This window comes from Phragmites australis, chromosome 4 (assembly GCF_958298935.1).
Source record: "Phragmites australis chromosome 4, lpPhrAust1.1, whole genome shotgun sequence".
NCBI classification, from domain to species: domain Eukaryota; kingdom Viridiplantae; phylum Streptophyta; class Magnoliopsida; order Poales; family Poaceae; genus Phragmites; species Phragmites australis.
Window position 1 is genome coordinate 4,495,454 of NC_084924.1, and position 20,651 is coordinate 4,516,104.

At 45.1% G+C, this 20,651-nt stretch overlaps 1 protein-coding gene across 1 annotated transcript; it reads left to right on the forward strand.

The window, feature by feature from the left end:
* The first annotated feature begins 5,237 nt into the window (after positions 1-5,237).
* On the forward strand, positions 5,238-8,782 carry LOC133915334 (uncharacterized). The gene has a single exon (XM_062358456.1). The coding sequence runs from the start codon at positions 5,529-5,531 to the stop codon at positions 8,325-8,327; it is 2,799 nt and encodes a 932-aa protein (XP_062214440.1). The 5' UTR covers positions 5,238-5,528; the 3' UTR covers positions 8,328-8,782.
* The last annotated feature ends 11,869 nt before the right edge of the window (positions 8,783-20,651 follow it).

The following is a 20,651-nucleotide window of genomic DNA, read 5'->3' on the forward strand; positions in this document are numbered from 1 at the left end:
TTAGTCCCATGGCCGAAGCCGGGGTCATCAGAGATGTTCCGCTGTTGATCCGTGAAACGCTCCTGTGGATGCACGTACCCTCGGTCAGAATTCAGAGCTCGGATGCGTCGGTAGCGTGGACTATTGGCTGCAACCGCAAGCGCCACTCCAGTCCACCCACCATGAAGTTCCAAAGGCGGGTTGACAAGTGCGAACAAATAAATATTCAGGCTCTATGAAATCGAATAAAAATTTCACGTGAACCAATTCGATTCCCGCGGGCACTTGAACGGATGAGAACCAGCTCGAAATTTGGTAGCGGAAAGTCGCGCACGCAGTCTTTTCGACAGGGTCTACCTGCATGCGTGGGCCCTCTCCGTTGACAGTTTTGTCGACGTAAGACACCAAACACACTTTGGAAGTTTGGAGGCTTGACCCTGGAGGGATGCCTACCTCTTTTTTATGGTATAATATAAAATAGAAGTTGGTTCCTGCGCTATTTTTTTTTTCTCTTACTCTCTTTTTAATTAATAAAAATTTGTAAAATTTGAATAATTTATCTACTTTTGCTATTTAGACTCGTCCTTCAGTTTTCTCATTTGGTTATCGACTACGGATATATAACTCGTTTTATTAATAAAAAAATAGGATAAAAATTAGCCGATAGTCTCCTACTTTTATCAATTTTATCTGAAATTAAATTATGATATCACTCGTAACGTATTCGTTCGACGATACTTCTATGATATATTTATATCTCTATACTTTATTTTATATTTAATATTATCACACCTAATATTTATATTTTTATTTTAATATACGAACACTTACCTAGTTTCTACTAATTAAGCTGGGAACTTGTCAAACCCCTCTGTTTTCTGACACGATAGCAACCCTTTCCGTTCTGCACACCTCGTGAGAAAAGTACCAGCAAAATGTAAGCAGTCTTGTGCGTAGATTTTACTGGCAATCGCCTGATAGGTTGGGACGATCTGAGCTCAAAACAGCGACACTTTTTTTTTCCTTCCTTCTTTCAAGGAACTAGAAACGGGCTCATCTGAACCTTTCAAGACAGGAAAACGACCAAACACGACGGCGATCGATCATGTGATGGACGTCCTACAAAATTGCACGGAACAGCACGGTTCGTACGTACGCGCGTCGTCCGTGCCCGCTCCACCGAGGCAGCACGAATTCTGCCGGAACCGACGCATCGAGATCAGCTGAGGAGATGCGAGCTTGACACGGACACATGAAAACGCGTCACTGTTCTGGGCGCCTGACTTCCTCGGCTAATGCCGTGCGTTGCGTTGCACCAGCTGTGTACGAATTGACATAGATCACACGCGCAAACCCTGTGCTTATGCCATTGAAAAATCCTGGATGTTCATCCCTACACCAAGAAGAGGAAGGGAAAGCGAGGAGGAGTTAGTATTCTCTTTCTCCTCCTCCACCTCATTTCCCCCTTATTCTCCTTTCTTGCAACAAAAATGGAGAGGGAGCTTGGAGGCTCGCAAGTAGGCTGTGAAGTTAGAGGGGCTTGAGTCCCTGCCCCACGGTAGATTCATCCTTGCAATAAATAGCTTCATATTTGTTTAGGGTATGCATAGCTATACATAGCTGAGCTCAAATTCCAAAAAGAACCCAAAAATATGTTGCCATTCCGCAAGTTTGGGCCAAGCTAGTTAAATATTACCGCTACGTACCTTATATGAGCTACACATAAGGTGTGATTGGTTTTTTTTACGAGGTTTTGTATAGCTGTATCGTATAGTCTAGCGGATCGAAAGTAGGTTGAACAGAGTCATATTTATTAAAAGAAAATTATTTTGTTAGTTGTATATATCTAGATAGGCTGATGTGAGTTTCTGTTTGGTTGACTGAATCTGAGATGTTATGAACGGATACAAGAGTTGATATTACGATTATTTACTCGTATATAAATGATTTTATAACACTAATAAATAAACTCATCTATATGATCCGATGCAGAAATAAGTATCTATTAGGCTAGGCTGCGGAGTTCCCCAGGCTAGAATGCATCACCAAAAGCGTAATTTGGATGCTTGTACATAAAGCTGACGGCAATGCGTCTCTTGCAGCAGAAACAACTCGAGAAGTGTTCAATTGTTTATTTATTGTTAGAGCCGGATGAAAAGCTCAAAGCTCGCGAGCTAGCTCAAGGCATGTCTGATTCGGCTCAGCTCGGCTCTACTCGCTCCAAAATCTAACAAGCCGAACTAGAGTTTTAGCTCATTTAAATAACGGGCCAGCTCGCGAGCCAAACGAACTAGAGTCATTGTCTGCATCATATCACTCCCTTTCATTATGCTCATCAGTTTACTCATTGATCATTTTCATCTTTGATGGAGAGGCTCTTCGCCAACCTACTTGTCTTTCTATTGATCAGCTTCTTGTTACTATATAGCTCTTATCTTTTTTCTTCTCCCATCAAGTATTCCTTCAGGCTTTACATATATAGATATATATGTGGGGAACGTTGTTTTATTTTTTTATGAATATTTTGTTCAAGTAGCAGAATATATATAGGTAGATTAGTCTATTGTGCTGCATGTGGGTTTAAAAAAAATTAAAAGAGATTCAACTTACAATAATTATATCTCTGATTAAACCATCATACAAAGAAATGATATACTTATATATGTTATTGCTATTGTTATTGTTATATAATTTTATCGATATATTTTTTAATAAATATTTATATTATTTTTATCCTAATAACGAGACCCCCTTCAAGAAAAATAACGGATGGTTCGCGAACCAGACGAGCCAAACTGAAATGATTTTCTACTCTTTATATTAAATGAGCTAAACAAATCGAGCCGACTCGTTATCCGGTCCTATTTATTGCCGACTCGTTATCCGGTCCTATTTGTTGCCGTTGCATGAAACAGCAGCAACAAACTAGTATACTCCTCCCTGAAGTATACTGCATTTGGGATGCTCGTCTTGCTCCCATGTACGTCTGTCTCGGAAAATCAGTGAACCTTTTTTCTTACGAATTAGAGAATCAGTGAACCTGTGTCATCACTAGCGTGAATCACAATGCTCGTCGGCTACCTGAACGCCGCCAACTGTCAATAGCGTAATTTTCAGAAACGTGCTTTGTTTGATCGTTTGGACTCCGTGTTTATTTCTTTTCTTTTTTTCAAAAGACCTCTGCCGAAATATATTAATGGAGAAGGAAAAAAGAGTTTAGGAACAGAAAAGGGAAGGTGCTAGCACACAGCTAAAACAGGCGCTGCACACAAGCAAGAAACACACACAGGCAAAGCGAACAAGTGCAGCACACAGGCACAAACGCACTCATAAGATTAAGACACAAGCAAATCTAAATCTTTAGCGCAAGCCAAACACAAAGCCCGAGCTCCCTCTTGATTTTTGCAAGCAAAGACGAGATAGACTTTTTTGCCGTTAGAAAACTCTTGCGTTGCATTCTTTCCAAATTTTTCAAGAGACTAAGATTAGAACCGTGCGATACGTTTTGACGGGGACGCCCCTCGTCATTGTTGCCGCTCGCCACCACTCTGCAATTGGTATGGATGCACTCGAATTGACCAATGTAGGCAAAGGAGTAGTGAACCCCTCTCTGAAGCTTTCCTAAATACGTCGAGTGTATCTACAATGGATGAAAAGATGGGCTACCGTCTTTGGCTCAACACTTTGCAGTCTGTCAGCTATCCATAGCCGATTGTGAACTGTTGAGCCAAGCAAAAAATTTACATTTCGGATGCCCAAGCCTTTCAGATTATGGTGTCCAGATCAATGGGAATGAAGCCCAGAAATTGGGTCTGATAAGCGGATTTCGCTGAATATTCCTCGTGTGCATCCATCTTCCATGTAATTTAGTCATGAATACCAGGTTGAAGGTATATTTGCTGGATGCACTCTCATAAGTGTACAAATTCGGTGAAATGATCTGGAGGGGTAATTGATAAAATATTTATATCTTTAATCCAAGTGCTATTCGTGAATGTTTATTTAACCGATCTCTTCTTCCGTTTTGAAATCTGGAAGATACAGGGGTAATGTCCTTCGGCATTTGACCTTGCAGCCACGCAGAATGCCAGAAAGAAACCTTTCAGTTATCTTCCAAGATAATCATCGTCGCTGCAGCAAATAAACGTCCGTGCAAGCTGGAAGCTAGAATTATTTCCTAATCTCGCTGCAAGCTGGAAGCAAAATTTACCGACAAAGCTTACAGTCCATGGTGTTGAAATTTATCCTAACTAGAAGGAAATCCATTTTTTGCTCGGCTCGCTAATTTTGCGAGACGAGATCTTTTGTATGCCATGTAGGTCAACGTGTGTGAGCCCCGATCTTTTGTATGCCATGTAGGTCAAAAGAGAATTCCATGCACAAACCGTCACAAAACGCACGCCGCTTGCAAAATAGATGGCCATCAATGCGTTGCACGGTACCGTGGGAGAAATGGAATCAGGGTATCATTAGGTTTGAAAATAATTAAACATGCGGGGATAAAAACTTGGAGTTCCTATTACCATCCTAATCAGGCCGGGTCCCATGTAGTAAGATGCACCGGGGAAGAAGCCTTTTGCTGAGGTGGACTTTTCTGAACCTTGGCCAATTGACCGAAGAATGAAAAACCAGTAATTGTAGAGGGCCATAATGAGAAATCCTTCCCCAAGAAAGAATATCTTTATGAAGAAGTCAATGATCATGAACCATCCCATTTGCACTCCCATCTTCAGCATTTTTAACAGAATACTACCCCCGTCTATTTATGTAAGGTATATTCTACAATGAAAAAAGCTTTAAAAGTAGATTGTGACCTTCAATTTCTCTCACGATATATTGCTAAGTGCTAAAAAATTAACATTATACTAAAAACGTTTTAAAATATGAATCTGTTGATACAAATCTTATAGATTAAACATGCATATAATTTGATTAATTATTAATCAAAATTTATAAAGTTTGATCTTTTTTTAAAAAACATGTCTTACTTAGATGGACGGAGGAGAGATTCAGTACATATTTCTTTCCAATGACAGACAGTTTTGAGAATAAATTAATGTTTTTGTAAATTATGACATCACTCATATCAATAAATTATAAGATCATCTGGATCAATGATTTTGCGTCAGAATAGTTTTAGTTTATAAATTAAATGGAACTATACAGATGTGCAAAAATACAACAAAAATATGTGGAATTGCTATTAAATGCTTGGATGCCCCCTGCTTTTAATTCCGTGGAGGCGAGTTGGGATGTTGCAATTAACTCCCCATGCCACCCCCCCCCCTCCCTCTCCGTCCTCTCCCCTTCCTCTCACTCCTCTCTCTCCCCTTACGCTGCTCCATTCCTTGATCCAGATTCCATAGGGTTGAGGGCCCCAATCCGATCGTCCGTCTCCGCCGATCCCCCAAACCCTAGGAGGAATCCTGCTCCGCGTTGAATTCGATTGCGGGTTGATTTGATCCCGAGAATTCGCGGAGGGGGCGGCGGCGGCGGCGAATCGGATGGTTTAGGAGGAAGGAAGAAAGATATCGGCTTTGTGGGCGGCCATGCATCTGTCGCTGTGGAAGCCGCTGTCCCACTGCGCCGCGCTGTTCCTGGACAAGAAGCACCGACCACCGCGGCCGGCGGCGGCGGGGGCTGGGGCGGGGTCGGGTGACGGGCGGCGGCTTCAGGAGAGCAAGCTCCGGGAGGCGCTGGAGGAGGCGTCAGAGGACGGGTGCCTCACCAAGTCCCGTGACGCGGCGCTCCTCGACGGGGACGGCGGGGAGGAGGGGTCCGTTGGGCGGTCGCGGTCGCTGGCCCGGCTGCACGCGCAGCGCGACTTCCTGCGCGCGACGGCCATGGCCGCGGAGCGCGTGTTCCAGTCGCCGGGCGCGCTCCCGGTGCTCGAGGAGGCGCTCGCGACGTTCGTCGCCATGTACCCCAAGTACGCGTCCTCCTCGGACGTGGACCGCCTCCGCGCCGACGAGTACCCGCACCTGGACAAGGTATGCCTCGACTACTGCGGCTTTGGCCTCTTCTCCTATCTCCAAAGCTGTAACCTTGGCGACTCGTCGGCGGCGTTCACGCTTTCGGAGATCACTGCTAACCTCAGCAACCACGCGCTCTACGGCAGCGCCGAGAAGGGCACCTCCGAGTACGACATCAAGAACCGCATCATGGACTACCTCAACATCCCCGAGTCCGAGTACTGCCTCGTCTTCACGGTTAGCCGTGGCTCGGCGTTCCGGCTGCTCGCTGAGTGCTACCCCTTCGGCACCAATAAGCGGCTGCTCACCATGTTCGACCACGAGTCCCAGTCGGTGAATTGGATGGCGCAGGCCGCACGCGACAAGGGGGCCAAGGCATACTCCGCTTGGTTCAAGTGGCCCACTCTCAAGATCTGCTCCACTGAGCTCCGGAAGCTGATCTCCACCAAGAAGCGACGGCGCAAGAAGGATTCCGCAACTGGGCTGTTCGTGTTCCCGGTGCAGTCGAGGGTGACCGGCGCAAAATACTCGTATCAGTGGATGGCATTGGCGCAGCAGAATCACTGGCATGTCCTGCTCGATGCTGGTGCATTGGGACCTAAGGATATGGATTCGCTGGGGCTGTCGTTGTTTCGGCCAGACTTCATTATCACATCATTCTATAGGGTTTTTGGGGCTGACCCGACGGGTTTTGGCTGCTTGCTGATCAAGAAGTCGGTAATGCCGTGCTTGCAGAGCCCGAGTGGCGGGACGGGGGCGGGATTGGTTAGGATTGTGCCGGTCTTCCCACAGTATCTGAGTGATTCAGTTGATGGATTTGATGGTGTCCTGGATGGGCTGGAGGATGATACTATCATTCCAATTGAGGAGGGGTCAGCGTCGAACAGTCACCGTGCATCCCATTTGCCTGCATTCTCGGGCGCATATTCATCAGCACAGGTGAGGGAGGTGATTGAGAGTGAAATGGACGAGGACAGTTCAGATAGGGATGGTGCCAGCACGATATATGAAGAGAATGAGAGTGTTTCTGTTGGGGAGGTGATGAAGAGCCCTGTGTTCAGTGAGGATGAGTCATCCGAGAACTCCTTCTGGGTTGATTTGGGCCAGAGTCCACTTGGTTCAGATCATTCAGAGCAATCAAGCAAGGGGAAATTGGGCTCTCCATTGCCAGCATCCTGGTTTTCTGGTAGGAAGAATGCAAAGAAGGCATCGCCAAAGGTGCCATCCAAACTGGTAAAGAGCCCTATTCATGACAACCATGTTATGTCCTTCGATGCAGCTGTGAGGTCAGTATCACAAGAGCCAGGGCCTGTGAAGGTTGTTCCAGATGAAGATCATTCATATAATGGCATCAAGAATGTCATTCCTATTAGTGAGATTGAAGAAGATCAAAATGGTAAAGGAAACAAGAGGTTTGTAAAGTTCTCTTGTGCGAATGGCTCCGCCAAAGGCAGCTCGGCCTCTGTTTTTGGGAGTTGTACCACCCGTGAGAATGGCTCCACTTCGGAGATTCTCTCAGAAAGTCAGGCGGAAACCAAAGAGAGTGCCATCAGAAGGGAAACCGAAGGGGACTTCCGTCTACTGGGAAGGAGGGAGGCACACAACGGCAGATTCAATGGTGGAAGGCTCTTTGGAGTGGAAGAGTCAGAACAAGTGTCAAGTATGGGGCACAAGGTATCATTCACTACGGATGATAGCAGGCTCTGTCGTAATTCAGATGCTGGGGAAACATCTGGGTATGCAATGGCAGATGATGATGATGCATACAGTGACTATGATGAGACTCAGGAAGGCAGGCGAGAGCCAGAAATTATCTGCAAACATCTTGATCATGTGAACGTGCTTGGCCTTAGTAAGACCACACTTAGGTTGCGTTGCCTGATCAATTGGTTGGTGACCTCACTGCTGCAGCTCCGGTTGCCTGATTCAGGGGATGGTGAAGGGGTACCACTTGTTTATATCTATGGTCCGAAGATCAAATATGAACGAGGAGCAGCAGTTGCATTCAATGTAAAGGACTGCAGCACTGGAACCTCCCTGATCAATCCTGAAATGGTACAGAAACTGGCAGAAAAAGAAGGCCTCTCTCTGGGCGTTGGGTTTCTAAGTCATATACGCCTCACGGACAACCAGAAACATGGGGCGGCTGATGTGGGGCTCAGTTCTTCCTTGTGTCAGCCTACGTCGAGCGGTCGCCGTGAAAAGAAAAATAGCAAAAATGCTATTATTGGGATTGAAGTGGTTACTGCTTCTCTTGGGTTCCTTACAAATTTTGAGGATGTCTACAGGTTGTGGGCATTTGTTGCAAAATTTCTGGATTCATCATTTCTTGAGCGAGAGAGACTATCATCTATTCCTGAGGATGCAGAAAGATAGTATTACAGGATTTTGGCTTATGGCTATTGCAGCTACTTCATAAATACAGAAGGAAGGTGGCGACAGTGTAATTGAGAGGAGGATAAAAGAAGAGATGTCAAAGCGTTTCTGAGTATCTCTCTTGTATCCAAATGTCTCCACTTGGCATTAGAGGGTAATACTTGGTGGTGCGGCTGGTATATTTCTTCATTCTTCCTTTTCCCTTTTCTAGGTATGCAACTTTTTTGCTTGTAGATTTTGTTGATCTATGTGTATCGCCTAATTATTTTGAGGAGCATCCTTTCCATGTACTCGTTTGTAAATTGGCTTCATTGGCCATGAAGTACACTCGCTTGTATGATTCTTGCAACATGAATAGCATGCTGATAGGTGATTCTGCCCTTTTCAGTTCTGCTGTTGAATCCTCTACTGTTCCAGTATGCTACAGTGCTGTGATTAATTCACCGATTTAAGTACATGTTAATTTCAGTTACGTCAGTTTCAGATGACACTGAGAATAGTGGTCTACTAGCTACTACAATTTTTCTTTCAGTTATCATCCCAAATGATTTTTTGCCACTTTTAGCTTTACAGATAGCTTTACTGCTATCATCCCAAAGGAAGCAGGCCAGCTACGTGATAATTGCTCAATGAAGTTAATCCTGCTGTGGCTGAAATGGCCTGCTTCCTAATATGTTGTCTCTTCTGAGCGCTGTTCTTAGTTGCAAATTTTTTATTATGATGATCACTTGCAAAGTTTATCGACAGGGTTGTTGAGCTGGTAGTATTTTGGTGCTTTTTTTTTCTTGAAGCACCGTTGTCGTGTTGCGGGAGTTGGATTATAGTTGTCAAGCAGCAGGTGGTGTGGCCGTTCTTTTGAATACACTGCTGTCCTGAAGATTCGGAATGTATGTACAAAAATGAGAAAAACAGCGCCATAGTATGAGTACATGCCAAAGATAAGAGCATACCTGAATATTCGTTTCATTTTGTGATCTTTGTTAACTGCTCATCAATCTCCCATTCTAGTTCTTGTGTTCTTGGAAATGTTGCAGCTGCTTCCTCATGCAGAAATGGAGTCCAAGGATTAGAATAAAAATCCTCGCCATATACTTGTTTGTTTTACTGGCCTGGGCAGACGGGATGAGAATTGGATGTTGGACGACATTTTTGTGTGCAATTTTACAGCATGGAGCCATGGACTACTGATCTAGAGACGTCGGTGAAATTTGGGGGACTTGCATGCTACAGATTGTTGGCTGGATCCCAGGGGGGCTCAAGCTCCCTACTGGCTGCAATGCTGTTGAAAGAAAAAGGTGGTGGTGGAGGAGGAGAAAGAACGAAGAAAAAGAGGAATAAGAGGAGAGTTGCTTACCATTTCTCCCTGCGTCCGCCCCTGCTCACAGCCAAAGTTGTATCAGAACCTTAAGGCTGTTGGCGTCCAACTTGACGACCAAACAAAGTGTGTCGTGCCACAGCCACACTGCTTTGCGAGCCGCGACACGCCACAGCCGAACGCCAGCCGCTCGCCGCTCTCACCAACCAACCAAATGCCAGCCCGCCTTTCGCACGCACACTGATTCCGTTCGGCGACTCCGACCTCCCGTCATGTCTCGTTGGTGCCTGTCAACCGGTGCCGGTTGGTTGGTGTCAAGTCAACACGCTGCCCCTCGGTGGAAATCGCGCCGCGCGCACTCCCTTTGCTCTGATCAATCTGGGGGCGCGGACGGTGGTGCCGTGGAGGGGATGGCTCGCGACTTCGCGAGGGCGACGCCGCGGGACAGGCACGCAGACGCAGCCAAGCGGGCGGCAATAGGCGGCGCCAGCGGCTACAGCATCCTCCTTCCGTGCGACTGCGAGCTCCAAGAGGATGAACTGACGAAGGGCAGCTGACCATGTACCGAGTCCATGTTGCCGTGTAGTACAAAAGGGTAAGGGACTTTCTTTTTTGGTTTTTATTGAAAACCAATAAAAAGTCACTGATAGACAATCAGAAACGAAATAAAACGAGAACAAGTCTCGCTGGGAACTCCAGCTTCCATATCAAACCAAAAACACAAAGTTATGACTGACGTCTAACTACAAAACATTAGATCACCCATAAACTAACCAGCAGACAACTACATGATCAACATAAAGCCAAGAAACCTAAAGTTCTATTACATCAGACACAGATGCTGAGCTCACATTGAAAGATTTAATCTAATACACCATTTTCGACGCCATAGCCTCTATGGTCACCTTTTCATCGGTTTTGATGAGAGCCTTCCACTTCTGCAAGTAGGAAATCCCAGAAAACAAAATATCAATAAGTGAGATAGGGAATTTCCTTTCTATTGGTATTTTATTGAGCGTCCTCCAAATGACCCACTCTAAACCTGCAAATATAAATAAGACTAAATTGTGCAATTATTTAAAGACTAGATCAAGCCAATTATGAAGTAGATCACCGTAGATTTGGGCTGTTCCATCCAACCAAAACATCCAGCCAAACAACACCATGCAAAACAGGCTATATGACACCTAAACAAAATATGATCCGTAGTTTTTAAGTTGCCATAGAGACCGCATTTCTCACTACCTTTCAACCTCTTTTTTTTAAGTAACTGCAGATTGCAATTTGTTATTGGCTGCTTGCCATAAATTCTTTTTTATTTTGAGTGGTAATTTACCACCCTAGATTATACCAACACCCTTGCTGGTGATCCCACCAAAAGTAAGAAATTTGTATAGAGATCTGGTGGTGAAATCCCCAGATTTATCCAAAGCCTAGAGCACTTCTTCTTCTCCCTCACCGAGTTATATTCTTTGTAATTGGTCATAGAGCAATTACAACCTGTCGTGTGTTCTAGCTAGTTTAGAGTTCTCTTGAAAACTAAGGCCGAGCTGTTATCATTGCAGTAGTCCTCCACCAGGGCATCTGGGTCCTCACAGAGCTCAAAGAGATCAGGATATTGGACTTTAAGGAGAGTATTTCCCAACCAGATATCTTTCAAAAAGATAGTCTTATTTCCACTAATCACTTTGTATTGGGCACCCCACCAAAAAAGGTGCTTAACCTTGTGTAGCCCCTGCCAAAATTGTGAGGTCCATCTTTTCTTTGATCTGAAAAACGAACCATCAGGCACATATTTAGCTCTCAAGAGTTGACACCATGCCTCTTGGCTATTGTTCACAATTTTTCAGATCCATTTAACAAGCATACACTTATTTAACTTCACAGTATTTGCAATGTCTAGCCCACCATATTCTTTTGGTCTACACACTGCTTCCCATTTCAGCATGTGGTATTTGAATTTGTCATTAGCACATTGCTAGAAAAAATTGGCTCTAATAGTGTCCATCTTTCTATGCACCCCTGCAGGCAGACTGCTTAGGCATGAGTTGGTCAGAGTTAGTCTCATTCCTAAAGACATGTTCTTCCCTTTCCACGGGGATAGTTTCTTATACATCTTGTTACTCATAGGCTCAAAAATCTTAATCCCTAAGTGATGATCAGAGATGAGAATCCCTAAATAAGTTAAAGAAAGTGCCCATAATTTACCGTTGAGCATGTTGACCATCCTTTCTCTTTTAGCAAGATCAAAACCAAAGATAAAAAACTCATTTTTATGAAAGTTAATCTTGAGCCCGGACAACCACTCAAAACAATATAAGAGGATCTTTAGATTGAGTATTGAAAGGTCTAACCCATCAGTCATCAGCACAATATCATCAACATATTAAATACGAGACACCCCCTTAGTATCAGATGAGTTAAGACCCTTGTAACTAGACCTTTATCCACAACCTTCTCCACCGTATCTCCTATAACATAAGCTACCAAATTAAAAAGAATCGGAGACAAAGGGTCTCCTTACCTCAGCCCTTGATAAGTTTTGAAGTATGAACTCCTTTGACCATTAATGTTAATGCAAACCTAACCACCTTGAACAGATTGCATCACCCACTTGATTCAAGTGTCACGAAAGACTTTTCTAACCAGTACTTTTTGAAGAAAATTCCATCTAACTTTATCATATGCATTCTCAAAATTTATTTTCAAGATGACACCCTTTGTCTTACTATGCTTTAGCTCATAGAGCACCTCATGTAGAATCACTGCCCCTTCAAGATATTCCTCCTTTTAATAAAAACAGTCTGTTGATGGTTAACCAAGTGAGGAGCTAGAGGAGGGGAAGGGACTTTCTTGGTAGGAGCACTGGTTTTTTCTAGTCAACCCTATTGAATTGAACTACACCGGTTGAGGACGAATACCAGGTGAATAAACGTTTCTACAGGAGGGATTGTTATATGTTATTAGTTTTCAGTGATGGATCCAAGTCACTCTCCCTGCTTTTTCTCTTCTTCTTTTCTTTTTCTTCCTATTCTACATCCAAAATTAAAGAGGGACATGAGGGGCTCTCAGCTGCGCCGTGAGATAGGTGGCTTGAGCCCTCCCCGCCCTGGTAGTATTTTTTTGCCGTCCAATCAAGGAAATACATGATGGTGTCAGTAGTTACTCTGTCATTTGACTGTAGCCCAATCGTTTTCAAAATTTTGACATTAGTTTTTTAGTTACTTAGGTCTATTTATTTTAATTTTAGATTGTGGGAATCTAGTCTAGTTTTAAAAATCTGTGGAACCTTATTTCTATCAAATAATGAATTGTGGGATTTTTTTAATATAACTTGGCTTGTGAATTATGATAATCAACTTTTATATTATAAATGTTTTTACTTTTGCTTTGAGACTAGAAACCGTAATCAAAATAAAAAATAAACATAGCCTACTATAATAGAAATGTCCTCTTTTCGGAAAGTCAAATAGTGTGTGACGCAAAGAAAATAAATCGTTCCATCCTCATCCTACAATCTAAATCAACGAGACGACTAAAATGCTCGAGCATACGGGGCCTAGATCGCAAGCATACCTGTAATTATGTTCCATTTCGCCACCATGTTGCAGCAGTCTCACCCACAATGAAATCCCATCTCATACATTGTAAGAAGCGCTCGTTGTCAACGAAGTGCTTTCGTCTTGGCTACGTGCTCATCATATAAGCTGATCCGATTATCTCGCTCATCCCCAGCAGTTTCGTACTCATAGCATCTTCCGGTCCACCGTGTCCGCTCCGCGATTTGAAGCCGGTGTTCGTGAATGAGCTGTCGGGAGCATGCCCCGGGGAGGAAAAACTGAACCCGAGCTGCTGCGACGATAAGTGCTGCGCCCTGTGGTGGGGTTGGCTTGAGCTCGGTATCATGGCGATGCACATGCACGTCGTCCAACGCACACCCGCACACGGTCCTATCGCTCGGGCGTGTCGCTCATCTGCTCGAGAGAAAATTTTGCCTGAAAAGACGATCGCAGCTTTGGCACTGGCAGCATCCAGCAGCAGCACATGTACGGCGTGCTGCTGCTGCTAGCCTCGCCGCCTCGCGCGTCCTCCTCCTCCGCCACTCGCGTCGCGGTCATGCATCGCCTAGCCGTCGCACGTCGCCGCCTGATCCATCTCCTCCTTGGCTCCTCGTGCTCCCGCAGTCCCATTCTTCGCCTCCCACCCGCATGGCCGCACCTCACCTGGGCCAACTTAGCCGGATCGGGCCTGCCAGATCGTGCCATGCTAGCCGGACTCGATTAAGGTCTTGCCACGTTGTGCGTGTATTGTTCCTATAGTACCGGATCTTGGTCTATCAGATACATCATAGTTGGTCATTATTATTGTGTCAGGTCCCACCTAAAATTAAACTGGAATTTTAGATATAAATAACAAGAGGAATGGAAAAGCAAGAGGATTTTAGGAAGAGTAGTGTTAGCGATGCTGTGTATCGTCCGACATCTGAAGACCAATATCACAAGGAAATGGGAGAGGATCAAGAACGGGCTAGCTTTCGAGGAAAACGGGCTCGACGACCCAATTGTCGAGTGAGCGGGCCAGAATGGCTTGTATCGAGTGCTGAGTTGCAGGCCTGAGAGAGCGTGAGGAGGGCGCGAGTGAGTGAACCTTAGACAATATAGCTGGCGCTTGGCTGGAGAAGAAGGCAGGATGTAACAGAATAGCTACTCCAACTCTGTTTCCTATCTCCATCTCATTCTCCCTCCTCCTCCAACTCTGCTACTCTCAGAACCTGCTTGATTAATCTATCTTGATCCTCCTCCCCAATTGTTGGGTCTTGCTGGTTTGGTTTGATTGATCAGGGTTGCTAACACCTGGTATCAGAGACACCGTTCCTGTGGCGTTCGATCTAGAGTCTCACGACCATTTCACGAGGTTCCAAAAGAGCCTGGGCGCTATGGATTCCAACACCAAGCTCCTGATCGAAGAGATGAAATCCATGAAGCAAGCTCTCGAGAACAAGATCCAGGAGGCCGACATGAAGAATAGCGACTGCTTCAAACAACTGGAAGAGAACTTCTCTTCCATTGGGGCTTGGAAGCCTCAGATCGAGACCACGTTGGGCGATCTGAAAGTTGAAGTCAGCATCCTACGCAAGCATCTGGATCGGGTGCTGCTCAAGCACGAACTCCCTTCCCCGGGGCTGCTCGCCACACCGGAGGCGGCTGCGGCGACATCACCTGCCGAGAACACAGCCGTCGGCCCAGCTGGGCTCCGCGTCGACTCGCATCACCGGGAGCATGGGCATGGGGTGGTCACCACCCTTTCTCATCTCCCGGTCACGGGTACGCATGCCTCGTACCACTCCAAGCCATTCATTCTGGATGATCATGCTGTGGGTTCTCATGTTTCGGGTCGCCCATGTGTTCGTCAATTTCCCCCACTCCATGATTTTTCGAACAAGCTACCTAAGTTACAATTTCCCCAATTCAATGGTTCTACACCAAAATTGTGGAAATCACGAAGCGAGGACTATTTTGATCTCTATAGTGTTCCCCTCGATATATGGATCAAAGTGGCCACCATGCATTTTGCAGGCCCGGCTGCTCGTTGGTTGCAATCAGTCGAGCGCCGCATTCGACACTTAACTTGGAACCAATTTTGCATGTTAGTCCATGATCGTTTTGGTAGGGATCAACATGACATGCTCATACGCCAGTTATTTCATATTCGTTAGAATGGATCTGTTCATGAGTATGTGGAGCAGTTCTCTGAACTGATTGATCAACTCAATGCTTATGAGTTGGTCACAGACCCACGTTACTATACAATGAGGTTTATCGATGGTTTAAGGGATGATATTAGATCTACTGTTTTGATTCAACGTCCCCAAGATCTCGATTCTGCCTTTGTGCTTGCTGCTTTACAGGAGGAAGTAACAGACTCCACAAGGAAACGGGATTACTGCAATCAAGGATTCTCTTGGTCCAAGCCACTGTCAAAAGGACCACAACCTCTACCTCTTCCTCCAGTACAAGTGGCATCTTCACCAGCAGTGACTGCTGATGACAAGAGGAGTACTGAAGCAGCGCGTGCTGTAGCAACTGATGATAAAATGGCTTCTCTAAGAGCATATCGTCGTGCAAAGGGCCTTTGCCATAAGTGTGGGGAAAGATGGAATCGTGAACACAAATGCAGTCCAACTGTTCAACTCCATGTTCTGCAGGAAGTGTGGGATTTATTCCATGATGATGAGCTGGATCATTCCCACGATCAATCTCTTCCTGCATCTGCAGAACATATCTTCATGGTTTTGTCAGATGCTGATCACACAGGCCAGGAGCCCCCAGGGACCATGAAATTCAGAGGTCATATTCAGAACCAGTCCCTTCTTATATTGATTGACTCAGGAAGTTCTCACTCCTTTCTCAGTGCTGCCGTGGCTTCTCACTTGCAAGGTATTTCTGATATCACTCAACCCATGCAAGTAAATGTGGCAAATGGGGATATTCTAGTGTGTACCTCTGAACTAGCTCACACTGATTGGTATATTAACACTTACAAGTTTCACTCCACTCTCAAAATTTTACAATTAAAGAGCTATGATCTGATTCTTGGCATGGATTGGCTTGAGACCTTCTCCCCAATGAAAGTTCACTGGAGTGAAAAGTGGCTATCCATTCCTTATCAAGGCCAGTCCATTATTCTACAAGGCATTGCACCTGACTTATCTGAATGTGCACTATTGGAACTATATTTTGTCTCTGATGATCACACCTCTGTCAGTCCTTCTGCACTTCTTGCTTGTATCCGGTCAATCATTCAAGAGTTTGCTGCAGTATTTGAGGAACCAACAGAGTTGCCTCCCCGCAGAGCTTGTGACCATCATATCCCACTAATCTCAGGTGCCAGACCAGTAAACATTAGGTCATACAGATATGCACCTGCCCTCAAAGATGAAATTGAAAAACAAGTGGCTGAAATGTTGAAAACAGGAATTATCCAACCAAGCAGTAATGCATTCTCTTCCCCTGTTTTATTAGTCAAAAAGAAGGATGGTTCTTGGCATTTTTGTGTTGATTATAGACACTTAAATGCTCTAACTATTAAAGGGACATTTCCTCTGCCTGTTATTGATGAAATTCTTGATGAATTGTCTTCAGCAAGTTGGTTCACCAAGCTAGATTTAAGGGCTGGTTATCATCAAATTCGACTAGCCCTGGAGAAGAATATAAAACAGCATTTCAAACACATTCTGGACATTTTGAATTTTGAGTTATGGCATTTGGCTTATCTGGAGCTCCTCATACATTCCAAGGTGCAATGAATACTTCTCTCCAACCTTTGTTGAGGAAATGTGTTCTTGTTTTCTTTGATGATATTTTAGTCTATAGCAAATCTCTACAAGAACATGTGTTCATTTGAAATCAATCCTGGAGTTATTGGCTAAGGATCAATGGCAAGTTAAATTGTCTAAGTGTGCCTTTGCTCAAAGGCAAATATCCTATCTAGGCCATGTAATTTCAGAAAAAGGAGTGTCAACAGATCTAGCAAAGATTTCAGCTATTAGGACCTGGCCTACCCCAAGTAATGTGAAGCAATTGAGAAGTTTTCTAGGTTTGGCTGGATATTACAGAAAGTTTGTCCAACATTTTGCAATTCTTAGTAAACCTTTGATTGAACTTTTAAAGAAAAATATGTGGTTTCATTGGACTGACATACATGAGACTGCCTTTTCCACCTTGAAGAAAGCCCTCATGGGCGCCCCAGTATTGGCTCTTCCTGATTTTAGTAAGCAGTTTCAAATTGAAACTGATGCCTGTGATGTGGGTGTGGGAGCCGTGCTGATGCAATCTGGTCACCCATTAGCTTTCATAAGCAAATCCTTAGGGCCAAGAACCAGTGGCTTATCTACATATGAAAAAGAATACTTAGCAATTTTGGTAGCTATTGAGCAGTGGAGGTCATATTTGCAATTGGCTGAGTTTGTCATCTTTACTGACCAAAAAAGCTTAGTACATCTTTCTGACCAACGTTTGCACACACATTGGCAACATAAGGTCTTCACAAAATTGATTGGATTACAATATAGAATAATTTACAAAAAGGGGACTGACAACAGCGTTGCTGATGCTCTATCAAGACACCCTCATCCTCCAGCCCAATTGTTGGCTCTGTCCAGCCCTCAACCTAATTGACTGCAAGCTATTACAGAAAGATATCAGCAGGATCCCAAGACTTTGCAAATTATAGCAGCCCTTTCTGTGGATCCCCAAGCTATGCCTCACTTTGTATTAAAAGATGGTGTTCTCAGGTACAAAGACAGGATATGGGTTGGACAGAATGCAAAACTGCAACACCAATTGTTGGTTGCACTGCATAATTCAGCTCTTGGGGGTCATTCAGGTTTTCTAGTGACCTATAGAAAGATCAAACAATTATTTGCTTGGCAAGGTATGAAAAATACAACATATCAATTTGTACAATCTTGCATTACTTGCCAGCAAGCCAAACCTGATAGGAAAAAGTACCCTGGATTGTTGGAGCCCCTCCCTGTCCCTAATGGTTCTTGGCAAATGATATCAATGGATTTTATTGAGGGCCTTCCTAAATCTGGCAGTGCTAATTGTATCATGGTTATAGTGGACAAATTCTCTAAATATGGTCATTTCATTCCTCTATCACACCTATTTACAGCTACCACAGTAGCTCAAGCATTTTTGGATCAAGTATATAGGTTGCATGGTTTACCTCTGTCCATTATCTCTGACCGTGATAAAATTTTCACAAGCAAATTTTGGCAAGAACTCTTTGCTTTGGCTAATGTTCAACTTAGGATGAGTACCGCATATCACCCTCAATCGGATGGACAAACTGAACGCGTTAATCAATGTATTGAAACCTTTTTACGCTGTTTTGTTCATACCTGCCCGAAGCAATGGATTAAATGGTTACCATTGTCTGAATTTTGATACAACACTAGTTACCATTCAGCTATTAAGCATTCCCCTTTTGAGGTGTTGTATGGTCACCAACCTCACTATTTTGGGATCGATCAGTCTCGTGCTTGTCCAGTGCCTGAATTGGATCAGTGGTTATCTAACAGACAATTGATGCAGTCTCTGATCCGACAACATCTTGTTCGGGCTCAATTGAGAATGAAACAACATGCTGATAAGAACAGGTCTGAGCGTTCTTTTGAGGTTGGTGATACAGTTCTGCTGAAAATACAGCCTTATGTGCAATCATCTTTGGCAAATCGTGCTTCTCAGAAATTATCTTTCAAGTTCTTTGGCCCTTTTCGCATCCTTGAAAGGATTGGGAATGTTGCTTGCTGGAATAACCTCAGAACAGCTCCATTCACCCGGTCTTCCATGTATCTCAGCTTAAGAAAGTCACAGGTAATCATCTGCCCGTTGTACCCTTACCTGACTTAGTTGGTGAGCTGCAGATTCCAGAAAGGATTCTGAACAAAAGACTGACGCGTCGCGGCGATAAGATGGTGCCTCAAGTTCGTGTGAAGTGGACTCAGCTCCCAGAAGATTTGGCGACATGGGAAGATACAGAAGCTCTGCGTCAAGCCTTTCCGTTTGCTCCTGCTTGGGGTCAAGCAGGACCACAAGACCGGGGGGGGGGGTGTCAGCGATGCTGTGTATCGTCCGACATCTGAAGACCAATATCACAAGGAAACGGGAGAGGATCAAGAACGGACTGGCTTTTGAGGAAAACGGGCTCGACGACCTAATTGTCGAGTGAGTGGGCCAGAATGGCTTGTATCGAGTGCTGAGTTGCAGGCCTGAGAGAGCGTGAGGAGGGCGCGAGTGAGTGAATCTTAGACAATATAGCTGGCGCTTGGCTGGAGAAGAAGGCAGGATGTAACAGAATAGCTACTCCAACTCTGTTTCGTATCTCCATCTCCTTCTCCCTCCTCCTCCAACTCTGCTACTCTCAGAACCTACTTGATTAATCTATCTTGATCCTCCTCCCCAATTGATGGGTCTTGCTGGTTTGGTTTGATCGATCGGGGTTGCTAACAAGTAGTTGTTATCGATTCGAAGCTTTAAAATTATGAGAATACATGCACACCATCAATATTGTGAAGAATAGTTGTTCTCGATTCGATACTTGATTTCATTACCAAGTCGGTGCACCGACACCAGGCTAGATTCTTTTAGCACAAAATATTTTTTTTTGACTGCCTAAAATAGTTCAAATTGACTATGTTACTTTAAAATTATACATGTGTGCCCCCGTATATTTCCTTCTACCTTGGCCGCTGCCATTACCCATTCGATTATATAATTTATAAAGGCCCCAGTTCAGAGTACAGCAGTAAAGCAAAAAAAAGCAGTAAAAGCAACATCTATTTGTCAAACCGGTAATAATTAAACAGCTCAAACTAATAACAGTAATTACTAAACTAATTGTGGGATGAGAGGGAGCGCCTCCGTCTTCCGCCACCATGCTTGCGCCCAGCAGTCTGCGGCCTCCACCTACCTGAGGACGGGCCCCGCAACGCTACCCAGGCATGCCGCCACGGCCTCCCGGGCCGCTGATGAGGTGAAGGTCAACGGCCTCGTCGAACTCCCGCTCCTCCACCCATGTCGCGTCCTCGAGGGAACCCTGCCCGTCGGCCGCGTCGAGCGCCAAGGACGGGGCGCAGCCCCAGGATATAGTGACGCGAGGTTCCCGGGTATTGCGCAGAACGCGGGGGGATTCGCCCCCGACCCACCCCTCGCGACAGCGACGGCGGCGCAGAGGCTGATTCGGGGGTGGTAGTGGCAGGATGCGGCGAGGAGCGCGCGCAAGGCGAGGCGGCACACGGCGATGCTCCCGGCGTCCTCCGCGTTGCCTATTCGCTTCTCGGCCTCGCTGAATGCGCCGTCGTTGGAGCTTTTGCGCGCCACCCCGACGCAATCCCGCAGCGGTTCGGCGACTCGACGGCTCCTCGTCCTCGTGGTCCCGGCGCCGTCCTGTTCGATCCATCAACCTCATGCCCACGCTATGCTGCCATCCTGCTCCGAATCAAC